At 45.2% G+C, this 25,264-nt stretch overlaps 1 protein-coding gene across 1 annotated transcript in view; it reads left to right on the top strand.

Moving 5' to 3' along the window:
- Window positions 1–20,517, top strand: part of Tmem178b (transmembrane protein 178B) — a 371,206-nt gene extending 350,689 nt beyond the window's left edge. Inside the window, exon 4 of the mRNA XM_032906691.1 lies at window positions 11,079–20,517. Within this exon, the coding sequence (XP_032762582.1) occupies window positions 11,079–11,329 (251 nt within the window). The 3' untranslated portion in view covers window positions 11,330–20,517. The remainder of the gene's footprint in view (window positions 1–11,078) is intronic.
- Window positions 20,518–25,264: the final 4,747 nt, after the last annotated feature.

Below are 25,264 nucleotides of genomic sequence, written 5' to 3'. Positions count from 1 at the left end.
CAGAGGCCTTCTCCTGCACAGCAACAAGGGAAACAGGCCAGAGCTGGGGACACAAAGACGTCATCCCTCATTCCCGGGAGCAGAAAATGTCACACAGATGGATCTCTAGCTCTAGAAAGCTGGAGAAATTATGTGCCAGGGAGGCTTTGGGCACGTCTTGGTCACACAAGAAATAGATATTTGGGAAAATGCCTGTGTACACAATATGTAGCTGATCTGGATTTTGTAAGAACCCTCACATGGGCCTTGGTTTCCTAGGAGACGGCTTCTTGAATTAGTAAGAGCATTCCTGTTGCCTATCCTGAGACCTAAATTTTGATGCTATTTCTCCACAGAGTCCATTGCTGTGGCATTACTGCCATGGCTTCTTTGAGCATCCTTAAGGGATGTGGAAACACATGTGATCCCCCCCCCCATTCTCTGCTTCATAGGCTAACACAGCAACCATCACAGAGGCAACACCATCTTATTGGCCATGCACCTACAATTAACGCTCAGAAGTAGCCTGAATGGGGAGTTAGCACTATGGCCGTGTATACCAGCTTAAAAATACTATATCATGGTCACTAGCCACAGTCTCATCCCACAGTACTGGGTGGGATGGAAGTATTGGGCTGCTGGCTAAGTGCTCCCTGATAACATTTCAGGGTAACAAAAGAATTAGCTGTTCCCAAGCAATGCTGTCCCAGACTGGCATTTCTTGACACTGGCAACACATCCCACAAGATCTGTATTTCTGTGCTGTCTTGACTGAGGCATGATACTCGACGTGACATAACCAATACCTCCTTGGTGCAGTCACTATGGTCTGCCTCTCGCCTCTAGAGTAGACAACACTACTGAAAAGTTCAGTAGAAAGTGTGCTTAGTCAGTCTGCTTAGGACTTCTCGGCATTAGTACTCAAAGTCTCACACCCCAGACACTCCCTCCCATGACTCCCAGGACATCTGGGACGCTTGGCCACCCTATAAGTTAAGTAAGGCCTCGAAGGAGCAAAGGGAGCCAGAGACTTAAGGGATATTGGTTCACGGGTGTCTTGGTCCACTCCTTGTTGTTTTAGCAGAGTGCGGTCCAGTGTGGGAGTGGTTAATGACTGCGGGATTTAGCTTGGTGAGAGTGAGATTTGGAGGCACTGTGGAGACAAACCTCTGGGAATGTCTGTGAGGGAGTTTCTGGATTGGGTTAGTTGTGCTGTGAAAGACATACTCTAAATGTTGGCACCACTTTTCTGTGAACTAGGGTTCTTGACTGGATAAAAAGAAAGCTGGATGAATACCAGCTCCCCCCACCACCACACACACACACTTCTTGACTAAGGATACAGTATGCCTAGTTGCCTTATACCCCTTCCACCATGCCTACCCTGCCATGAAGAACTGGATTCCAAACCACAAGCCCAGGCAAATCCTGCCTTTCTTAGGTTGTTTTGCCAGATGGGTATCCGCTGTGGCAAGGAGGAAAGTTAATACAGCTTCATATTGGTTTTAGACTCAGCCATAGGCAAGGTGTATGATCGGAATGAAACCGAGAACTTCCTTTCTCCTATTCCTGTACGTGTTCGTGGTATTTGTCAGTTACTGTGGCATAGTGATGCATTTCTCAGGGTGCACGGACACTGCCTCACTCACGGTTCTTGAGGTTGCAAAATCCAAAATCATGACATCAGCCTTTGGAGGACCATGACACCAGGGTGGAGGGCATCATCTGGTTGCTCAAGTCACTTTTCCTCTTCTTTTTAAAAAATAGCTTTTGAATATTTTATATCTGTGTATGGGGGTTGGGGTGGGGTTGCCTGCTATGTACACCAGTGCACCAAGTATATGCAGTTCCCAAAGAGGCCACAAGAGGGCATTGGATTCTCTGGGACTGGAGTTACAAAAAGTCCTGCGCTGCCATGTGGATGCTGGACATTGGACACCAGTCCTCTGGAATAGTAACCAGGTACTCTTAATGGCTCAGCCATCTCTCCGGCCTCTTCTTTTCATGAGAGCACCAATCATTTGATTCTAATCACTCTTCCTGCGGCTCTACCTTTAAATATAGTTACATAAGAATTTAGGGATTCTATTTCCAACACTTGACTTTTTTGGGGGGTGAAAATATACACATGATAGCATATGAGTAGCGCTGAACTTTGTTTGCCCAGAAGTATATTCCCTATTCCTGAGATGGGGGAGCTCCATCATGGATTAGGGCAGTTTCTGACCAGGGAAGAGCACTTGTTGCCCGAGTGTGTAATGTAGTCCAAGAGGAAAAGCAGGAACCTGCAAGTCGAAAACAGCAAGTGGAGGCTGGGACACCCGGAAAGACTGGAGGAAATAGCTAAGAAAGCATAAGAACATCTGGCTTCAGGGCAGCCCGGAAACCCAGAGATATCTAAACAGGAGGAGACTGTCAGCTGGCAGGAGAGAAAGCAGGGCTCTAGTCTTTGGCAACCAGAAACATTAGGAGATGGTAGTAATATGAACGAGGTGGAGGGGGACGCCATATTTGGAAGAACGTAAGAACAGGAGTTGGGAATTTGGGCAGGAAACTTTACTGGTAGCTCAGAACCTTCTCTAACTCCAGTCCTGGGGGTGGGGAATCTTGTGCCCTCTTCTGGCTGCTGTGGGAACTGCATATACTTGGTGCCCAGAAGGCAGGCAACCCACCCTGCCCCATACCCTCCTTTTCTCTTATTAGACTAAAAGGTATCATTTAGAACCCTGAGATAGATCATCCTTTTCGTAGACAGGCATTAACAGGGCTCAGAGATAGGAGCATGCAGCTCAGGGTGGGTAGCTGCAAAGTGGCGTTAAATGTATGCTTCCTGGAAGAACCTGAGGTAGATAGACCTGACAGGAAGTGGGCATTGTGGGCGAGTCAGCAGTGGCAGCGCTCAGCCGAGAACCGCCAGTTGCTATCCTGGGCTGTGGCTTCCTGCCTGCAGGTAGAGTTTACAAATAGGAGCATGAAACAGTATGGGTCTGCAGGTTGACACCGCCTGCGTGCCAGCAGGTCTTGTTAGTGTAAACTCTAGCCCGTAGCTTCTTGGAATGACACCATATTTGATTCTAACTGGACTCCTGAACTCTGAGCCCAGACCAGCAAGAATCCTGGCACCAAGAGCCTAATTAGGTTTTATGTCTCATTCCTACCAGCTGGGACTGACTGGCTATGGCTGGCTGCCTAGAGACTGTGTTGAGAAGTTGGAGGCTTCTTGCAGGGCCAGCAGGCGGGAGGGTTGAGACTGTGAGACAGGTCTCCCAAAGGTATGCATGGGCTTGTCATTAATAGAGCAGCCATTGGGCTTTGCCACCCCAAGGATGGCCCATGCAATGGCACATCTGAAGCATGCTGTTGCTCTTTAAACGGCATACGTCTTGGAATGCTTTCTTGAAGTAAAATTGGTCATGGATACAGATCAAAGCAGAGCTGCTCTCCTCAGACAGGAGAAAGGGCTGGGAGTCTCTCATGTTTCTCTCCTCTTTCCTAGTGGCTGTTCTAAAAACATCTACACCTGAAACCATTTGAAGACCATTAGGGCAGGTGCTACTTTATAAAAAGCCAGAGATCTCTCTCTCTCTCTCTCTCTCTCTCTCTCTCTCTCTCTCTCTCTCTCTCTCTCTCTCTCTCTATGACATATGAGTTGAGAACCAGAAACTCAGGGAACCAGAAACTCAGGGCCATTTTGGGCAAGAGAACACATGCAAAGGTCCAATTGTGAAGTGTGTTTCTCTAGTTTAAAGTGACAGCACACTTTTTAGCACAACTCAAGTGTAGGGCTATGTGGTCAAGGGAAGACTCTGGTAAGTGAACAGAAGCTACTCGGGATTCTCCTTATGGAAAAGAGGAAGAGTCTAGGTTGTATTGCTGTACACTGTTGAAAGTGTTTTAACAGAATAGAACCATGAGTTGGATAGTTTTAAATTTCCCTCGGCTCTTACACAGGGCAGAGATAGAAGTCAAAATGCTAGGGGTCTATTATGAGAGTTGCTATAACATGGAAACCAGGCACTGAGCACCGTACAGCTGTGAGGTGTAGCTGGCATGCTGCTCTCTTTCAGGCATGAAGCCGCAGGGACCAGGCTTGGCCCTGCTTCCCTGTGCAAACACTACCAGCACTACCATCTCCGTTGAAGTTACTCTACCCACTCTCCCCTGGATGTTTACTATTCAGTGGTCCAGGCTACACCAAGTTCACCAGGGAGGGAACTTACAGTCTCTGCTTCAACTCTGATTGCACAGAATACGGAGCCAAAGGCTCAGAGCTGACGACAATAAGCCCATGTCCCTTAGTCCCCTGTCTGGGGTTATTTTTGCTTTATTCTCAGTTTTTCGTTCATGCGTGGCTTATATCGCCGCTACATCATAAGTTGTTTTGTACTTTCGTTTTAATTAAAGCCTCTTTAGAGCAGGGGCTGTATCCTATTCCCCCTTTTCTCTCATCAACATCTAGCACAGGGATCAGGCCAAACAAAAGGTACACAAGTGTTTGTTGATTGGCTGCTCTGGTTCTATGAGGCCCATGGCCTGGGAACTACCCCCACTCCACCCACCATGGCAAAGCCACTCCTTTCCCAGACCTGATGTTGCTTAGCAACCATGTATACCCACCACTCTCTGCAGCTGCCCTGTCTGTAAGGCAGGCTACACTTGAAGGCACTAGGTATCAGCAGGGCAGAGTGAGCTCCACTCCCAAGGGAAGAGTTCCTTGAGAGTGAGGGCCTTGTCCTTACATTGTTTAACTATAACCAGTACTGGATTGCCACTGGAACCCCAATTGCCTTTCTTGACTCCCTGCTTGCCTCTCACTAAGTGCTCACAGGACGTAGAAGGACAAAGTCTACAGGCACAGCCTCAGAGGCCGGGTCCACTACTCTATTTTTTCCTATAGAGTGAGCAGAATAAAGACTCATTTCTGAAGCCTCCCTTGTATGTCCCAGCATCTTTCTCCCTCTGTGTGGATCTTCCCTCCCAGAACTACTCTCCCAAAGTCCCCTTCATTTGTTTGGTGAAGAGAATGGTGGAGCTATTGAAAACGAATGCCTCTGTTTTCTAAAGTTTTTATGAAGTCCCATGTGATCTCTGACACTGCCACAGATTCAGTATGGAAGATACTGACTTGGTCTACGTCTCCCTCTCAGCATTCTCTATCCTGGTCTATCCATGATTCCTAGTATCTGGAACAACCCAAGGGCAGGGCAGATTTGAACTCCCCCACGGTCAGATGGTGCTACGTAAGTACCTGTGCATACTGTTCTCAGAAACCCATCCTAACCTGCCTTAGCTCCTATTGCTCGGCCGAGCACTATTACCAAGCAACTTACAGGAGGGAGGCTTCATTTAGGCTTATGTTCCAAGAGGGATAGAGCTCCCCACCACTATGGGGGAGCATGGCATCAGGCAGGCATAGCAGCTAGAGCGTTAAGCTGAGAGCTCCCATCCCTAACTGAAAACACAAGCAGAGAGGGTGACCTGGGAATGCCATGGGGGGAAGCCCACCTCCAGTGACATATTTACCTAAGCAAGATCACACCTCCTAAACGTTCCCAAAGAGTAACGCCAGCTACAGGCCACACATAAAAGCACCGGGGTATAAGCAGTGAGGGCATTATTCTGAAAGCCATCACATATCCAAAGGCTACATATCAACAGATTCTGCAAATGGCACACTACTTACTGGGTTACCAGGTCAGCACCTGGAAGTCCATCCACAGTACTCGAGACGTGAGCCGGCAGTTGTGGTCTGTTGGAATGCAGACCATATGATGCTTATGTCAGGGTGCATATCTCTTTCCTCTGCTGATGAGCATGCAGTTCTGATCTGGAAAGTCTGCACTGAGACTTCATCATCCTGAGAGCCAATCAGAGGTCTCCTGGGCTCTAGGACATAGGATCAGTGAGCCAAGGTGCTTCGTGACTTCAACGAGTCTGGGGCTACTATGTTCATGAGTGAGGTGTATGTGTACTGCTGCTGTTGCCATGGATACACAGTAACTCATTTGTTAACGCCTAGCACATATATATATGTATATATATATGTATATATATACATATGTATATATATGCAAATGCAGGCATACACAATATTGCTATAAGCATCAATAAGCACATAAATACACCTACACACATGTTTACAACCTGACACATACACATGTGTTTTAGTCATAGGTCACTTGTACCCAAGTCATCCTGATGCCTTACTTTCCATCTTCTCTACAAATAATAATTTTTTATTAAATAAAAATTTTCATACACTATGTTCTGGTCACAGTTTCCCCCTAGCTCCTCCCAGATTCTCCATCTTCCCACCCACCTAACTCCACACCCTTGCTTTCTCTCTCTTTAGAAAACAAACAGGATAAAAAGAAAACTCACAAGAAGCACACACACACACACACACACACAGAATCTGACCATTCTTGAAGTAGTCGTTGACTAATCTATTAATTAGGACATTTTGGCTCTGTCCTCACTTCCCCAGACTACCCCATACTTTTTATAATGACCTTGGTTTTCTCTTAGCTGCCTCCTTACACATAGTCAGTCCTCCGTACTTCTCATTGGTCTTCGGAAACACAGATTGGAGTCAATAGGGTGCCTCTAAGCAGAGGGCAAGCTTCTCAGCTCAGAGCCTGTGTTCACATAATGTTTGAGCTCACGTGGGACTCTCCTCTCCAGCTACTCTCTGCCACATAAGGAGTTGCAGGCCTTGGCCTTCATTCCCAGGTGAGAAATGAATAGATCAAAAGCATCAATGTTTTAACAATCATTTTCTGCAAAGCAATAACAGCCTTCATTTTCCGTAGAGCTATGATGGTCCATTTTTTCAGTGCCCTTATTAGTTAAAATAGATAAAAACAAACAAAACAAAAATAAAAAACCCAAAACAAACAAACAAAAACAAAAGCAAGACAGAGGGTGAGGAGATGGCTTGGTCAATAAAATGTTCATTACATAAACATGAGGACTGCATTTCCCCCCAGAACCCAGGTAAAAAGCCAGTCATGGCGCTCACACTTGTATGGGCAGCACTGGGGAGGGAGGGAGAGATAGGCAGGTACCCGGGCTCCTTAGCCAGAGAACCTAGCATAGTTAGCACACACCAGGTCAATGAAAGATGCTACCTGGAATAAAGGCGAAGGTGAGGACTGACACTTTGGAAGGAGGAAAAGAAGGAAGGAAAGAAGGAAGGAGGGAAGGAAGAAGAGAGGGAGGTAAGGAGGGAGGGAGAAGGAGGGGAGAGGGGGAGGGAGAGAGGATGTGTGAGAGAGAGAGAGAGATCCCAAAAATCTAAAACAAAACTTTGCTAACTTGATAGGTTGTTCTATCACTGTGCATTGAATTTTCTTTTTCCCCTTCTTTCATTTAAGAAATTGACTCTTATATTTTTATTATGTATGTGCATGGGGTGTGTTGTGTGTGTGTGTGTGTGTGTGTGTGTGTGTGTGTGTGTAGGATGAGGACATGAGTGATTTACCCTCAGAGGCTAAAGGTCAGAGGGTTAGGACCCCCAAAATTGGGATTATAGGAAGTTGTGAGTTGCCATGTGGGTGATAGGAACCAAACTTGGGTCCTCTGGAAGAGCAGTCAGTGTTCTTAACTTCTGGGTCATCTCTCCAGCCCCTGTGCTTTGGATTCTCAATTCTTAGGTTATGGATAACATTGACCACATTTTTATCTTCAGTGCCTGGTTATATTTCTTCTTCTGTGATCAGAACTTTGATTGACTAGGCTTATTTCTCCTTCAGTAGAACCCTTCCAACTATCAACAGATCATCTATTCTATCAGTGTCGTGCATACAACTGGAACTTTGGTGGGTAATTGGGGATGGATAGGAAGGAGCCAGCTGCCTGAAGCCAGTCTTCAATAGTACAATAGAGCTGGAAGCAGAGGCACACACATGTAATCCAAGCTACTCGGGAGACTGAGGCAGAAGGATTATATAATTAATACCTGACTGAGCTACAAAAGAAGTTCAAGTCCAGCCTGTAAAACTTAGCGAGTCTTAAAAAAAAGGTATAAAAAGAGGGTTTGGGATATAGCTCAGTGGTAGAATACTTATCTTGTATACACAAGGCCCTAAGTTAATATCCAGTGACCCCACACCCTCTCCCTAAAGAAATAAGAGCATAATAAGACTGTAAGCTGTAACCTAGCTGCCTGAGATTGTAGCCTGACTTTCCCATCTACCTACTGTGTGATGTCAGACACATGACTTAACCTGTTGGAGCCTCGCTACCCTTGTCAGTAAGAGAAATAAAAATACAATCTACGTAACAGATCTATTTTAAGAATTAGGGGCCATCCCCACCACTCCCCATCCTGGTCTCTTTCCTCTCTCCACCCCTGGTGAGAGGAGGGGAGGGCAGTGGGAGAAAGTACTGGGAGAGACAACTGGAGTGGGAAGGTATGTGGTATCTCTGGGCCAATCTAGAAACCTAGGATTATGGGAACTCCCAGGAGTCTATGAGAATGACCCTAGCTAAGACTCCTAGAATTGGGGAGTATGAAGCCTAAACCATCCATCTCCTGTAACCAGGCAAGACTTCCAATGGAGGGATTGGGACACCAGCCCAGCCACAAAATCTTAGACCCAAAGTTTGTCCATTTTACAAGATGTATAGGGTAAAAGATGGAATAAAGCTTGAGGAAAAAGGCCAACTAATAACTGGCCCAGCATGAGACACATGCCATGAGAGAGAACCCACCCCTGACACCATTAGTGATATGTTGTTATAGTTGCAGACAGTAGCCTAGCATTAACTCTCCTCATAGACGGTTCACTCAGTAACAATGGGAACTGATGCAGAGACCCACAGTCAAACATTAAGTGGAACTTGGGGAACCCTATGGAAGAGGGGGGAAAAGGACTGAAGAAGGAGGGGTCAAGGACATCATAAGACAACCTACAGGATCTATTAACCTGGGCCCATAGGAGCTCATAGAGACTGAACTGCCAACCAGAGAGCATGCATGGAATGGCCCTCTACACATATGTAGCAATTGTACAGGTGGCTCTTCATGTGGGACTCCTAAAGTGGGAGCAGGGGCTATCTTTGTCTTCATTGCCTGCTTTTGGATACTTTCCCCCTATCTGGGTTACCTGTCTACCCTCAATGGGAGAAGATGTGCTTAGCCTTACTTGATATGCCAAGGCTAATTGCTATCCTTGGGAGGACTCCCCTTTTCTGAGGAGAAGGGGAGGAGGGGTGAAGGGGAGGTGAAAGGAAAGTGCTGGGGTGGGGGGAAGCTGTGATTGGGATGTAAAGAAAATAACTTAGTAAGAAAGGAAAGAATGAATGAATGAAGACCAAACACATGACATAACTTCTGGCACATGGCACTTCTAAAATGACAAGACGTTTTAGTAATTCTTTGACAATTTCATAGATATACTCACCTCCTACTTCTCCCCATATCTCCTTCAAGCACCACCCCCTCACCTTCACCTACTCCCAAATTCATGCTTACCTACTTTCTTCTGTCTTTCACTTGAAAACACCAAGTCTAATTTGCACTGCCGTACACTCATGGATGTAAGTTGTCAGCTGGAGCGTGGTCAGTGTACAAAGGGCTACACCCTTAAAGAAAACAGAGTCTCTTTCTTTCCCAAAAGCCATCAGCTGCCCATAGCTTCTCAGGTAGGTATGGGGAGCAGTGAGTCCCTTCCCCTCTCCTACTGGAAGGTTGCCTGGTTGGGTCTTGTGTAAGTGACCATGGTGGCTGTCAGTTTGTGAGTCCTAGTGTCCTTTCCTCTCCACCATTTTCCAGTCTTCTCTGAATTCTGGCTCTTAGGTTCTTCCCACCTGCCTTCCACACAGGGATGACATCAACGTCCCGTTCTGGGCAGAGCACTCCACTGACGCTTTCTGTACTTCAGTTAGTTGTACAAGCTTCTTAATTGTTAAGTGTGACTACAGCTCCCATGGCCATTTAAATAGTCACAAACTTAGGAATTTCATTGTCTTTCTCTGCATTTCTTCCCTTGTTCTCTCACAATGTCCTGGAAGACATAGGGCATGACAGTAAAGAAACCCAGAAGTTAGAAAGGAAGATTTTGCAAACTGTCAAGCCCATCACCTCTCATTTCTTCCCTCGTGAGAAAGCTGACCTGTCCTGTTTTTCCCATCAACCCTGCTGTACTGGCTTCTTTGGGTCACATGAGGGATATGTGTAATCAAATACTGAAAAAACTCTTGCATGCCCTCTAGCTATACCAAATATTGGTATTAAGAGTGGGTGTATTAACTTAATACATTTTACCCTGCTTCAACCCTTCTAATGATCTTGTAGGTGAAGGTTAATTTGAGGACTATATCTTGAGTGTTGTATGTATGTTTGGATGTATGTGGTGAGGAAGACATTTAAGAGATAATCCTATTATCAGATAGGTTTGCTAAAGTTCTCATTGAAGCATGTTAGATAAGTTAACTGATGCCTGTATGGGTAGCGAGGTTGTGAAAACACATGTTGGTCCCGGTGTTTTGACTCCTCCACCATAAAGAAGTATTTCAGAGGGCTAGTTTTCCATGGAACAGTTTCTCAGAAATGTTGCCTTATAGAAAAATGGAGAAGATTTTCAAGTGTCAGGCAACTGAGAGAACAAATTGAGAAGGCTTTTTGCTTTTTGGTGGCCAGAGTTGTTGGTGACTAGATTAAAGAAAGAGTGCTCAATTTTGTATAAGATGTTATGTATATATGAAAGAATGTAGATGTTCTGTGTCTCCAATGAAAGATAACATATTTTAAATATTCTATAAAAATGAATAAAATATTCTGCAGTCATTCCACCCTATTTAACTCTCTAATGAGATACTCATTTGAGGCACTTTTATCAAAGAAGAAACCTCCAGAATTTGTCCAAGATGAGTAACAATCACAGAGTTCAGAATCAAGGAGCCTTTAAGAGTGCCCTTCTCTCTGAGCTCTCCTTGGTGAAGGCCTACTCTTCCCTAAGTCTCCTTATCAATCCCACATAGGAAGTTGTAATGTAACAATCCTAACCTCTCTATTCTCTCTTCTTTCCCTCTTCTTTCCCTCTTCCTTTCCCTTCCCCATTTCCCTGCCCCATGTCTCCTCCCTTGGTCTCCAGGAACCTTCTGCATCATTTCACTGTGCACCTGTGTGGCTGGGATCAACTTTGAGCTATCACGTTACCCACGCTACCTATATGGACTCCCGGATGACATCAGCCACGGTTATGGATGGTCTATGTTCTGTGCATGGGGGGGCCTGGGCCTCACACTAATCTCGGGATTCTTCTGTACCTTGGCCCCCTCTGTCCAACCTGTCCCGAGGACCAACTGCCCTAAATCCAGACCAGAGAATGGGACAGTGTGCTAAAAAACAAAAAACAAAAAAACAAACCCATACCTATATATATATATATAAATATATATATAATATACATATATAAAATGAAACTCAATCAAGATGATGCCAGTGCCAAGGTAGAGTTGAGTTGGCTCAGGCACCTGCATCTCACCAGACTTTGTGTTGCCTCATGTCCAAGATGGGAAAAGTGTCCCCATCCTGTGGCTCTCTCATCCGTTTTTGACTTTGGCTTCATGATTTCTTCAAGACAGAGTGAAGGCCACCACAGGCATCTTGATCCTTGTCACTCGTACGGATGTGGTGGTGAGCTGGAAGGGACAGAGGGAGTGGTCTAAAGCGACACAGATACAAAGAAGGAAGTGCCACACTCTGGGCCAACAGGAGAGGACACCACCACCACCCCAGCCATCGTATCATGGGGGAAACTCAGTCCCTTGAGTTCATAGAATGTAACCACATCTTTGAGGCCATTTTCAGATCCACTTCTCTGCTCTTCCTGTTCTGAGCTCCTTCCCAACCCACCAGCGACACAGCACAAGTGGAAGAGAAAACAGACTGAGAAGGAAGTTTTCTCTTTGCGGCCAAACCTTTGGACGATGCTTTAGAGGTGGGAAGGGGAGAGAAGATGCTGAGAGGCAAGATCCACATCAACTAAAGGACATTTCAATGGATGCTCAGAAAACCCAGTCTTACCTTCCAGCTGCCTTACACCCAGTTAAACAAGAGGCCACCCTGTCCTCCCCTGCCTGCGCTCTCTGGGCAGATTGGAGCCTTTGAGTAATGCTGTGATGTGTGCGTGTATGTATGTGTGTGGGTGGGTGGGTGGGTGTGCACACACATGCATGTGTGCACATGCATATAGGTATTGAGTGGTTACCTTTTTCTTTTCCACTCTGTGAATGGAACTATCAAATTACTCTGTTGTCTCTCTTACTACTGTTGTTTCTGACCCATTATAGAGGCCCCAAGAACTGGGAATTATCTTGAGGGGCAGGCCTTCAGGGGTGCCAATGCAGCAGCTGCAGATCCCTGGAGAGAGACAAAAGTGTGTGTGTGTGTGAGTGTGTGTGTGCGTGTGTGTGCATGTCCACGCACGTGTGCATGCACACGTGGTAGATAGTTCGTGAGTGTGGGATTTTATTGTTTGTGTTGCATATTTTTTCTATTATTTTTGGTACAGCTGAAATTCCCAGAGGGCAAACCAAGAACAAAACTACTGGGCCAGAGAACCCTGTGGTACCTCACAGTATGGTTCTGGAACTCCGCAAGATTTAGTCCACTAAGTTTGGAAGTTCAAGACACAGCTGGGCACAAAAGTCCTAAGAGAAGAGGGGGAAACATACAGTTCAGGAGAGAAAAGGAATATTGCCTCTGGTTGCTGATGTGCGAGTACATATAACAAACAAGACCTTCACTCCCCACTGTGGGGGCTGTCCTTTGTCACTGGATGTCTGCTCCTCTTCTAGGGGCAAGCCCTGTACAGAGGAGAGGAAATGAGTCACATGCAGAGAGAGCACCTCCATGTCCCATGGGTTCAAGTTTGTATGATATTATGTAAATGAATGGAGAACTCTTGACTCTTTCCGTTCTCGGCCCTCTCCTCTTGATCTTCAAGGCCATGAATCCCAAAATAGCGATCTATCTTAGAGGCTAGCACCCAAACTGAGGTGCCATCCAAACCGGCAAGGCCATCCAGGTATCTCAGGCTTGCCTGAGCAAATTTGCACTGGGTGCTGGCGAGTGAAGAAGTCAGCCAGAGCTGTGAATGCCACAGGGCAGAAACAGCTCATGGTTACCTTGGGGACCCTGCTGGTGCCAAGTGTCCCTGGGGAGGCAAGGAGAGAATCCTGAGCTGGCACAACCATGGTCAGCCATGCAGAAGGGGAGCTCAGCTGCTGCAGAACAGATCTGCTTTGGAAACTTTGCCAACCACTCGGCAGCCTTCCGCCCCTCCGTGCTCTGTCACAGCTCTCTGTTTCCAACCTCTTTTCCTCCCAGACTCCTCACCTACTAACATCTTCCCTCCCCTCTCTCCATCTACCAGGCTGTAGGTCCTGTTTTCCTCATCTGCTCTTTTGATCACCCCTCCTCTGTGTGTGTGTGTGTGTGTGTGTGTGTGTGTGTGTGTGTTGTCATCGTGTATCTATATACAGGTACAGGTGTGGATGCATTTCTCAAGACCCCCTCAGAAGGGCCCTGGTGAGATTCTGCAGCAGAGGTAGCATGTGAGCACCCAGAGCGTAGGAGAACCAGATGATCAGGGGCAAACTGGTATCAGGAAATGCTGCTGGCTTCCAATTGAGTTTATTTTTAATTTATCTATTTACATCAAATGCTGCTCCCCCTCCTTGTCCCCCTCATAGAGATCTTCCCCCATTGAGATTTTTAAGGTCCATTTTAAAGATAAAGGGTATATTCTATGATAAGGGAAATCACTTTAAAACATACTCAAATTTTTTTTTTAATTGACAGGTTTTTTTCTTTGAAAAGCAAGATTTTTCTCTTAAGGTGAAAGATGTACCGAAGTTTGAGGGAATAAATGAAAGTCTCTCAGATTGAGAGGTCTTTTGTTCTCCTTCTAGGTATCTTGAGCTGAGCAGGGATAAGCAGGAAGGTATCCATGAACACCCACTTGGGGTACTTTTCTGTGACTGAACGCTAATTCCAGCTGCCTTCCATTTGCAAAAAGACGGAGGAAGCTAAGCCAAATGGGACATTTTGTTAGTCACTATTTAAACTCTTCTCGAAAAAACTTGCTTGACATACTTGTTCACAGACCTCTCATTTATGCATTATTTAAAAAAAAAATTCACACTCATCTTAAACAGATCATCTGCTCTTTCCAATTGCCCAACACCATGATAAACTTTCAGTAAAACTCACTGGCTTCCTTTGAAACACAAGCAGTCTTGAAACATTGGATGGACTCCCAGGAAGGAGACAGACTTTCTGGGCTCAACTCCTCAACTGAGCATGAGCAGAGCAGGACCTTAGAGTAACTCTTTCCCTATTACAACTGGACAGGGTCAGGTACAGATGTGGATTCTGATCCTACTTAGCAACAGAACAAGCTCAGGTACCTAATCAGGAGAGAAGTCTCCGCATTGCTCACAGATAGCAATCTCCGTCCAGGGGGTCTGACTCCTCTACCACAGGGGATTGAGCACTGGTTAAAACTAGCCCCTCTGGTGTAGTTTCTGGGACTTTCTGGCTGTGAGATGGCTAGGGAATGCATAAAGGAGAAGGAGGTGTCTTGGGTTGTGACACTCTCTAGGTCAGACTCCACTAACTCCAAATCATAGACTCCAACCTTTTGACAGGAGCCTGGTTCCTACCCAGGTCAAGTTCCAATAGCTGTGTGTATACAAGGTGTGTGGTTGCACAAGCTGTGGGCTCTGTGCAAACCAACAGCGTGAGGCCACTCTCAACACTGATTTCTTTTGCTCTCTCCTAGATTGGAGATTTGGGAAAGTTGGGATCTAACTGGGGCAAAATACAATTTCCTGTTTACATTGGGGGAATTATGGCTCCTCTTCTACCTTCCTTCTCTCTGTGACTTTCCTTATGATCCATTCTTCGTGACAGATAACTTTGTAGGGACTCAAGACACTTCAAGCACCTCTCCTTCTTTGCCATGGCCTGAGGTCTCACAGGAGGTATGTGGATCATGAACATAAGAAAAAAATATCTGTTCTAGCTTTAGTCACCAGCCTTTCAGCAGCTCCCCTTTCTCACCTCTAGGGATCATGAAAGCATAGTTAGAGCGTTTCCCCAGAGCCAGATAAGTCTTCTTTGGCCTCAGGTCCTTCAGTGGTAGCCTGGGCCCGGACACTGTGCTGGTGTATTCTCCCCCAGGGGGATTTCTACCCAAGCATGTCACCTTTCCTCAATAGGAAAGGGTACCCCGAGACTTTGCATCTCCTTACATCCATATACATGATAAGAGGCCTACTTAGAAAGGACCAGCTATGTAATATTCAGAATAATAAGGTCCAGCTCATTGCTCAGAGCATTTGATGTCAACTGTCTTCGGCTGGGAACGTTTATCCACTGATTTTTCAATCATGTAGGGGAAGAAAAAGACTCAGACACCCTCTGTCTTTATGTGGAATACTGGTTGCTTCTCATCGTTAGAGAGAATCTTCTGGAAAGGTCTCTGCTGCTTCTGACCTGATATGCCCCAGTGAACACATCCATCCCTCTCCAGGGAAACATGATGAGTCAGAAGACCTGGTTTCATAGAGAATGACAGTAAGCCTTACTGCTATCTTCTAGCCCATACAGACTGAGGAAGGGGGCAGATTTCTTTTTAAAGCAAGTCCCACGAGAAGATGCATCCAAATGATTCTGGTGCCTCTCAGGGTGCTTGACCTCTGGGCTTATGTTTACCACCTCTCCCTCCATGCTGCTAAGCCACAAAACATTTCGTTGACATTGGTCCTAGTCCTTGGACTAGGTTATTACCAGCTAGTGAGCTTTCCTCCCTGAGGAATACATGCTCATTATAGAAAAACTAGGGGAAAATCATGCAAAAGACTGAAAGACTGGTCCCTTACCATGGACCCAGTCATAAGGGTCAGACCTCAGAAACTCTTCAATGAGTGCTTGTCACTGGGTAAATAGATGGGGCCAGAAGGACATACAAACCAGAAAGGCAGCAAGGAGACATTTGAAAGCTCACACCAGAGCTATATAGATCCCTCTCCTTCTCTCTCCCGCTCTCTCTCTCTCTCTCTCTCTCTCCCCTACTTCTTTTTTTTTCAGGTGCCATCTCAATCTAATCATGGGTATAAATTCACTGAGGCCAGAGAAACTCACTAATTAAGCTACACTTGTAAAATGTAGCAATGGCTGAACATTTCACTTCACTCTGTACTAAAACGATTTGTGACTCTGGGCACTGTGTCTTCTCCATACTTGAACTTCCTCATCTACAAAATGAGGACAGCGATAACGCTTTACCTCATGGTATATTAAGGGTGACAAAGAAATTGCAAAGCAATTTGCAAACATGAAGTGTCTATGAATCAGGCGCTGTTCAAATTACCCATTATCGGCAGCGTAGCCACGACAATGGAATGGTTCCATCAAGGCTCTGCCAAGAGGCTAATGTAGAGTGGGAGAGGCCATCTTGGTTGCTGAACTTGAGTGTAGCTATCCAACAGAAGCACATGGGATTCACTTCTTTCAAGCCCTCCAGAGAAATGGCCTCCTTCATAGTCTTTCCCCATTGCCAGACTCACTTTCTTTATTCCAAGGCCAGTCTTGCAAAGTTCACGCTCATTCCTGCGTTTTACCAGAAGTAACGATATGGAGATATCATGTGGAGGACAAGAGTGTAGATAACTCATATAGTTCACTTTGAAAGCAGGCATGGAGTTAAGGCTGTTTGTTTTAACAGTTCTGTTATCATTCCTAGCTGTACACGCTCATGTTGGGGAGCAAAGTCAGATTCTTGAAGCTTCTAGAGCTCTCTCACATTTAGAGTGAAGATAAGTATGGTAAAAGGAAGGGCCCACTTCCTCTTGTCAGCTATAAAACTGGTGACTCCATCAATAGCCCCTCAGTTCTGGTAGGAGGTCGTGAGTGTCGTATCAAGTTGGGACACACCCCTGTATGATCTTGCTTGGATCCTAAATTTGAAAGGAGAAAATGATTGATTTCCCCAAAGGAATTTCCATGCCTTTCTTCTTTCCTGTGTGCACTGAGATGTTCTACCAGAGAGCGAGTCCTTGCTCTCTCTATGACTAGAGTGTAGTCGATAATAAGGGTAATGGCACACCCACAAGGGTGGGTCGTTCACAGCCAACAAACAGAAAACTGGGCCCCAACCTATGAGTTGCCCAGTTACACAGCTCAACCTGGCATCTCCCTGACAAATGCCAGGATATTATTCCTACCTAAGGCCTGTTATGACTCCCTAGGGAAACAACCCAGTGTCCTCCACTGCTCTCCCTTGGACCCCAAACTTTTCCTTTCTTCTCTGGGTGGTCCATAGGCCCATTTCCATTTGTATGTGCCAGTATGTCTGTGTCGTGAGTGTGATGGTGCCTTTCACACAGAGATTTCACAGAACCACTCTCATGCCCCTACCCGGCCTGCCCCCCATCCCCACCCCCACTGCCCATGGTGTGACTGTTTTGCTATTCAAGACTATCTGTAAAAAAAATGTACAAATAAAAGTAAAAGCTGAAAATTAAGGGGAGGGGAATTGCATCTTCTTAAATGCTGTAGTGTAGCCCTCGGTTTTCTGAGGGCCTGTGAGGACTGCCCTAGAATCCTGACTGGGGGCACTTGAAGGGAGGGAACGCCTGTCACAGATTTTTCTGGTTGTTTTCCTGATGGTCGCTTCTGCTTGCTTGGTATTCTCTGTTCTGAAGACATTTGCCTTTAAAGTTAAGTAGGTCTCCCCCCACCCCAAATAAAAGCATATCATCCAAGTTAGAATAGTGAAGGTCAAGGCCGGTGTCAACTCCAAGACATGACCTGGGGTGATATTAGTGACTTTGTTAATAGCTCACCTGGAAGCTTGGGTGAATCTTGTGACCTCACTGTGTATCCATGTCCTCTCAGCCTCATAGGAAGCAGGGTGACATTGAGGACACATGTAACACCCAGTCTCCCTGTCCGTTCTGCTGCTATTTGTGCCCATGCTGGCTGCCGTATGCTGACTGAGCTGAGGCAGTTCAGGAGAAGCTCTCTCCCTGCTGCTCTGGCCCTAAGCTGACTCTCCTCAGAAAGTAGCCTCAAGCCAGCAGCCAGTTTGAGTGCAGAGTCCAAAGCCTTTGATCTACCTTTTCAGTCTCAGATGCCTTTTCCCACCCACTTTGATGATCTCATCTTGCTCTCTGCTGACAGAGCTTTGCCTCACAGGACTGGGGTAAGAGAAAGACCATCAAAGGTGATGATGTGAGTGAATCGCTTTACCAACTGTGGCTGGCTCAACGAATGTGGCTTGCTGCGTAAAGAAGCTCAGGCTGCCCAGGGGACTCTATAAAATGGGGAGGGGAAAAAAGAAGGTGGTTCTGGGGATGGGATGGAGGCTCTGGGTAGAAGATGTGGTTAGATAAACGTAGAGGTTAATGAAGAAATGTTTGTGCTTCCAAAAGCCCCTCAGAAACATCCCCAAGGCAGTAACCCTGGCAGGATCCAGGACATGGATAATCCTGGAGTACAAGAGGCTGCTAGGGAGGAGTGGTTGCCCAAGAGAGATACACAAATTTGGCCTGTGCTAGCACCCTTACACTCATGGTTACAGGCCCTTCAGTCTAACACTTCCTCATTCCTAATGGAGTACTTGGTGACCCTCCTTGAGAATTGTATAAGGAAGGACTTAGACCACCGCTGTCCAATAAAATTTGATACAAGTTGTGTATGAAATTTGAATTATTCTACTACCTGGGTTTAAAAGCACCAACAAAACAGGTGATATTAATTTCAATGCTATATTTGAACCCAGTAGATCAAAAGATATTAGCACTTCAACGTGGATCCAGTGTAAAAGTCACTGGCATGTTTTATGTTCTGTCTATTTCAAGTAAAATCTTCTAAATCCAAGGTGACTTTTACCCTGAGAAATCCTCTCCAACTGGATCAGCCACACCTTGAGTACTCAAAAGCTGCACCAGGCTTTTGTGACCATCTAGGAGAACAGACTTAGGTCTTTTCAGAGCCTGAGCAGGGTGCCCATTGCCTGTGAGTCACACACTGTGGTGGATTTCCTTGTGGGAACAAAGACAAAGGCTGGATTTGCTGAATAGAAGCCGAGCTATGACCATGATGCTGGCTCACTTTTAGAAGCTCTACGTTACCTGTGTAGTAAGGGGAGAGAGTCACTGCTGTGAACCAACCACATGTTATACCTGCCTCAAGAGCTATCAGTGCTCTCCTTGGACATGGCCCTGATGATCTAAGTCCTAGGAAGAAAGCAGGCCATGGCCTTTGGCTGCAGGAGAGTCAGCCACGGCCCACCCTATCCATGTAGATGTCTTATATCTCATGATAAGGGATAGACCTCCCTGTTGTTAAGAATAAACATCTCTCCCATCCTTTAATATCTGGTGGTCTCCTGCTAAAAGCATCTCACTGATATTTGGAGCTGTTTAATTCATCCTCTAATTGCTTTAATTTTTTTTTTTTAAATCTTGAGTATTGAAAAGGGGATATGGGAAAAGAATAGCAGGCAGACCGGGTCTCCTATGAGGTAGCAGAGACAAGCCCTATCCTTAGACTAGGACTAAGACCACCATTTCCTACCTCTCCTTTCTGCTTAGAGATCTTCCTTAGATCTAAATAAGCCTCTTCTCTGTGTGTGAGAAAGACAGGTAGTGAGATCTTAGGGCATAGAACAGAATAAATATAAGCTACCAGCCCCTGGGCACTCTCCAATCATGTCAAAGATCCAGTATGATAAGGCTCGATTCACCTAAAATATAAAATTCTGAGCCCTATGCTGTCAAACAGGAGAAAGGGAGCTGGTGAGTACATTGTGTATGTGGTCATTAGACAGGGACCAGGGCCTGCAAAACGCTCAAACACCTGGAGTGTTGAGGGTCTGCCAGATTATCGCTCAGTCAATATAAATTTATTTACCTTCACTCTAATTTGCATAGTGCTTTCTGATTGATTAGATACAGTGTGGCGTATACCGCAGGATTCTAACAAGACTCTCTCCTCTTGGAGGTAGCAATTCCTGTGGTTATTGGTGCTAAAATAAGATTAAATATTATGTTAATTTGTTCTAATACAATTTGAATAAATGTATTGTTTAATCTTAACAAGAATGCTACATCTTATCAGATCTATTGTACTGTCTGTTTCTTCTCATAATTAATTAATTACAGGAAAGGTGATCCAAACCAGATCTCGAAACTCTTGTGATACTCTGAGAGGAACTTACCAGGGAAGTGGGAGGGGGAATGAAAAGGGAAATTGCCAGGTTCCTGTGACTTTGAAAGGACTGAGGAAGCAGAGAGCGAGCGTTTGGGGACTTCACTGAAACTGACTGCATCTTGCAATTTTCTTTTTCGAATTGGCAGAAATATTGTTATTTCCATCGATTGAAGAAAAAAAGTGTCTGGTAATTAATTAAATGACTTGTTCATGGAAAACAATAAAAATAAATAATCTGTCAGTTGTGGAATGTAAACTGATTAAACAATTAAATAAAGAAGACCATGTTGTGTGTTTTAAAAGCCCATGTGTGTCTGCTGTCTGTTTGGGGGTAGGGGTGGGGGAGGGTACAGGCTATGGTATTTGATAGAGAATGGTGTTGTTCCCTGGGGTTTTGTAGAGAAATAAATTGTACGATTCTTACACAGCTAGCTGAAAACTCTAATCCAGAAGGAAATTGACAATAGGCATTTCAATAATGTACCAGCCAAAGGTCTATGCTTTGAGCATTAGGGAAGAGACGAAAATGTGTAGATGGGTTGAAAGAGGGAAAAAAGAAATTTTTTCTTTTTCTTCAGTCACAGACATTAAGAACAAGAAATTCAAAGGCTTCATGGGATGTCACAGTTCCTAATTACGTCCCAGCCCTTGACTAATTTCCTAGCTACCAGTGAAGAGGGAAAGTTTGTAGTCTTTGGCAGCTTTGTCCCTGACTTAAAGTCACATTTTTGCTCTACCCACTTACCCCTCGACATGAGCTTTTGGCTCATGTGTGTCACGGAAAGCTGGGAGAAAGCGAAGATAATTGGAGGTGAGTGCTTTTAAAAAAGAGTCATTTCTTCATCAGTATCTCTAGGTTTAAGAGAAGAAAATTGGCTTTGTGTGATACAAGTGGAAAACCAATATTCTGAGAAGACATGGCTGTGTAGAAGCCCGGGAGGCCAGACTCCCATCCTCTTGTCATCTGGACCACTGAATAGAGTTGTTGGACTCTGGAGTCTGCCCTGCTGTGCCTCCTGCTGCTTCTGCCTTGAGGATGCCTGGCTACTGCTATAGCCACCTGCTCTAAAATGAGTCCTCGTGTCACTGCTTTGTGCTTTGTGCTTTTAATCTAGAATCCCAGGTAGGTACACCATGGAAGGAAGGTAGGAAAAGAATCTCTTGGGTGGTGGCTGCCACTCAACTCCATGAGGTAGACTGATCCTCAGCTGTAGATGCTAAGTGGCTAAGGAGGGAACAGTATTCCTTAGAGTGGGACACTACAGCAGGAGGAAGATATGTCGTTGTATCTCTGTAGTACACACAGAGTGCCCAAGTAGTTGTAGCACAAATCATGACTTTCCTGATAGCAGCCATAGCTAGATGCCTCTGTGAGGAGGTAAGTTCAATGCTAGACACCAAGAAAGACTCAGGATTACTCACTACATATCCACATGCAGCTAGTCTGAAAGAAAGCTTTGCTTTTTTTTTTAGAAGTCATCTTGGGAATAATGGAAATAAACAGCTAAACATTTCAAAGATAAACATAGGTCAGAGGAGGGTGGTGTGGAATAGATATGGGGAAGAAATCCTAAGTGCAGAAACACTTGGAGAGTCCCAAGTGACTTTCCCCCTAACTTACTATAGATGAGATGCATCTCGGAAGAGAGGCAGAAGTGAAAAGATTATTGATCTTGAGCAAGCACCTCTGAGGGAAGGCAGGTAGAATTTAAAGGCCTCTTCCTCAGGGGCAGGGTTGACAAGGACAAGGAACCTGTGTTTACCACACCCTATGGCTGGAATGTGACAGCATTCTGAAGTGGCAGGTGGGGGGACTCATCATCTGCTACCTGAGGAAGAATACCCCATGCAGTGCCCAGGAGACTGCCTGGGGTAAGTCTCAACGAGTATGACACTCTCTTCTTCTTTTTCCAATAAAGCAACTTTGATATCTGTGTCTGTGATGAATTATGTACTTACTAGGTTCCAGAGAGAACCTGGTTTGTGGGAGATACACCTAACCCCCTCCCCCCATCACTTCAGTCCCAATGCCTCTAGGCACACATATCCATATGGTAAATCATTGCAGGAAGCAGCTCCAAGATGTCTAACCAAGTCACAGAATACTCAAGGGAGGAGAACTCTGGGGAACCGTGGTTCCCTGAATACTCCTAAGTCCTTTCCCTAGCCTTAGAGCGCCTTGCTCTGTCTTGCGTCATTTAGCATTGGAGGATGAGCAGTGGCTGTACTTTCCTTGGACCCTCTTAAAGAGCAGGGATTTGGGCTTACCTTCATACCCTGGTGTGAAAATGGTTCATGTATAACAAACACTCAGTAAACACTGATCTGAAAACCACAGTCTTTCCACCCCCCCACCCCCAAGTTGGTCTTTAGTGGCTAGTGTTAAATCTTTTAAGCTTTTATTGGGGATCCCCTAAACCACCAGTTCAATGATTCACTTGAAGGATCTAGGTTCAGATTCGCAAGGATAAAAACGTGTAAGACAGAGTCCAGGAGATACTAGATGTAGGCTTTCAGATGTTTCCTCCAGTACATTTATGCAAATAGCATTTAATTCTCACGACAGTGCTTTATAACAACATCCAGAAAGCACTTATAACCATAGAGCGTACCTAAGCTTCCGGGGAGTTTTAAGTGTTATGTACTGCCCATGCATCTCACCTCACTGTACTCTTAATTTTTTTTTTTACTGCTATGATACCTGACAAAAATGACTTAAGGATGGGATAGTTTATTTTGGCCCACAGTTTCAGGACACAGTCCACTCTTGATGGGAAGATCTGGGGGCAGGACTATGATGGAGGTGGTCATATTTTAACCACGGTAGCCAAGCAGAGACACGAATGCCAATGCTAAGCTCACTCTGTTTTCTTTACAATGCCATCCAGGACTTTAGCCCATTGCATGGGGCCTCCAACATTTAGAGTGCGTCTTTCCCACCCTGTCAAGCCTTTCTGGAAAGGCTTTATAGATATTCTCAGCCTGGTATGTTGCCATGGTGATTCTGACAATGAACATTAATTGTCAATGTTACTTAGTCTTTAGCCCTGCGTATTAGCTGCTTTTGTTGTTATTGTTGTTGTTGTTACGATAATAAAATACCACAACCAAAGTCAACTCATGAAAGGGTTTATTTTAGCTTCTGATTCCAGAAGAATAAAAGCTGTCATGATGGGGAAGCCCAACAGCAAGCACCAGGAATGAAGAGAGGCAGGAAACTGAGTAACCATATCTTTAATCGCAAACCCAAAGAAGAGAGAGCTGGAAGCAGGATGAGGCTATAAAACTCTCAAAGCCGGCCTCTAATGATCTACATCTTCGAGCAAAGCTGCAGCTTTCTAGAGATACCAGTTTAAAAAGACTCCTTAGTACGTATGCTAAAAGTCCAATGGTGATACGGTGGGGTAGGGGGTGGCTAGGGGAAACTGGATTTAATCAGCACATGCTTTTTGGAACTTGACCAACATGTATAATTAATGCATGTTAATCAGAAATAGAAAATAAAAATGATACTTGGCTTATATGATGGTTTGAATGAGAATCCCCCCCCCCTTGGATTCATACATTTGCATGTTTAGTCCCCAGATGGTGAGCTCTTTGGAAAGGATTAGGAGCTGTAGCCTTGTCAAGGGAGCTGCCTGAGCCTATAGGGGAGCATTCTCATTCAAACCACCACACCCTTCCACAGGGCGAACTAATGACCCAGATGGGCATGGTGGTATACACCTTTGAGTTCCAGGCCAGTCAGGGCTGTTACACAGAGAAACCTCTCTCACAATATTAAAACCAATCAACCAAAACAAAACTGGTAATTCACAGTCAAGGTCTCTACCACCCACTGCAATATTGCATAAAAATCTCTCATGCCTCCTGTGACTTATAAGCCAGGTAAAGGAGGGCATTGTCATCAGACAGGACATTCTAAAAGCTTAGAGGTTGCTTCCCAGGAGTCAGTCAGCCAAAGTCCAGACTTTTTATTGGAGTGTGCGGTGTTGGGTGAGCTCAGGCCTGCTGCCTCAGCCTTTTACCACACACTAAGCTATGAAATGAGTTAGAACAAACAAAACTTATTTCCTGTCCATATTAAAGCTCACCCTCAGATATTCAGCTTCTTTGTTCACCTTAATCTGCTACAGACCAACCTGGCTTTGATCATCTTCATGAGCCAATAGCTTGAAGTTCTGTGTCTAATTGTCTCCTTTCTATGTGTTTCTTCTCAGGTGGTTACCTAGACCTGCACAGGATTCTGCAGCAGGAGAGTGGCTAGGCAGAGAGCACAGGCTCATGAGTCTTTAAGATGATCTGAATCTGAAGTCCTCTACGTGCAAGATATGTCTCTCATATCTCAGCTTGCATCCTAATGGCATAGGTATACCAACGCCTACCTCCTAGAAAAGGGAAGAGTTAATAAAGACTGACACCTGACCTACAATTGCTTCTACTCACCTCTACTCACCGCCCCTGTGCTGTGTGTCTGTCTTCGTTATTGTGGATGTACCTAAGAACGCTTTCCGCACTGAATGTTTCCCACTGCTCAGCATCCCACAAGTACCACTGCTGTTCAGGGGGCTGGAGAAATGGCTCAGAAGTAAGAATACTGTGGTCTGGCTCTTATAGAGAAATTAGACTTCATGTCCAGAACACACCATGTAGCTCATAGCCACCTGTAATTCCAGGTCCGGAGGATCTGACATTCTTTTCTGTCCTCTGTGGGCACTTGCACACATATGATAAACATGAAGTCTGTCTGTCTGTCTCTCACTATTTTTTAAAGCTGATGTGCATTGAATATATGTATACATTTAAAACGCACACACATATTTTCTGTATCCGGTCACTGTAGTCTTTGCAACCATTCTATACAAACACACAATGATGTATAATAAATGTGTCCTGAATTGGTTTTAATATGGGAGAGAAAAAGGTTGACATTGAAAATTACCTTCTCCTCTGTAGAGGCCTTTGTTTCCTTGGAGTGACAGAAATATTTGAGGACATTGCTCCCCTAAGAGTGGTTCTCTGTTAGCTCAGTAACATCATCAGGGGACTTGC

The sequence above is a fragment of the Rattus rattus genome, chromosome 6, assembly GCF_011064425.1.
Source record: "Rattus rattus isolate New Zealand chromosome 6, Rrattus_CSIRO_v1, whole genome shotgun sequence".
In the NCBI taxonomy this organism is placed as follows: Eukaryota; Metazoa; Chordata; class Mammalia; order Rodentia; family Muridae; genus Rattus; species Rattus rattus.
The sequence above is the reverse complement of the archived record's forward strand: the minus strand, read 5'-3'. Positions and strand labels throughout refer to the sequence as shown.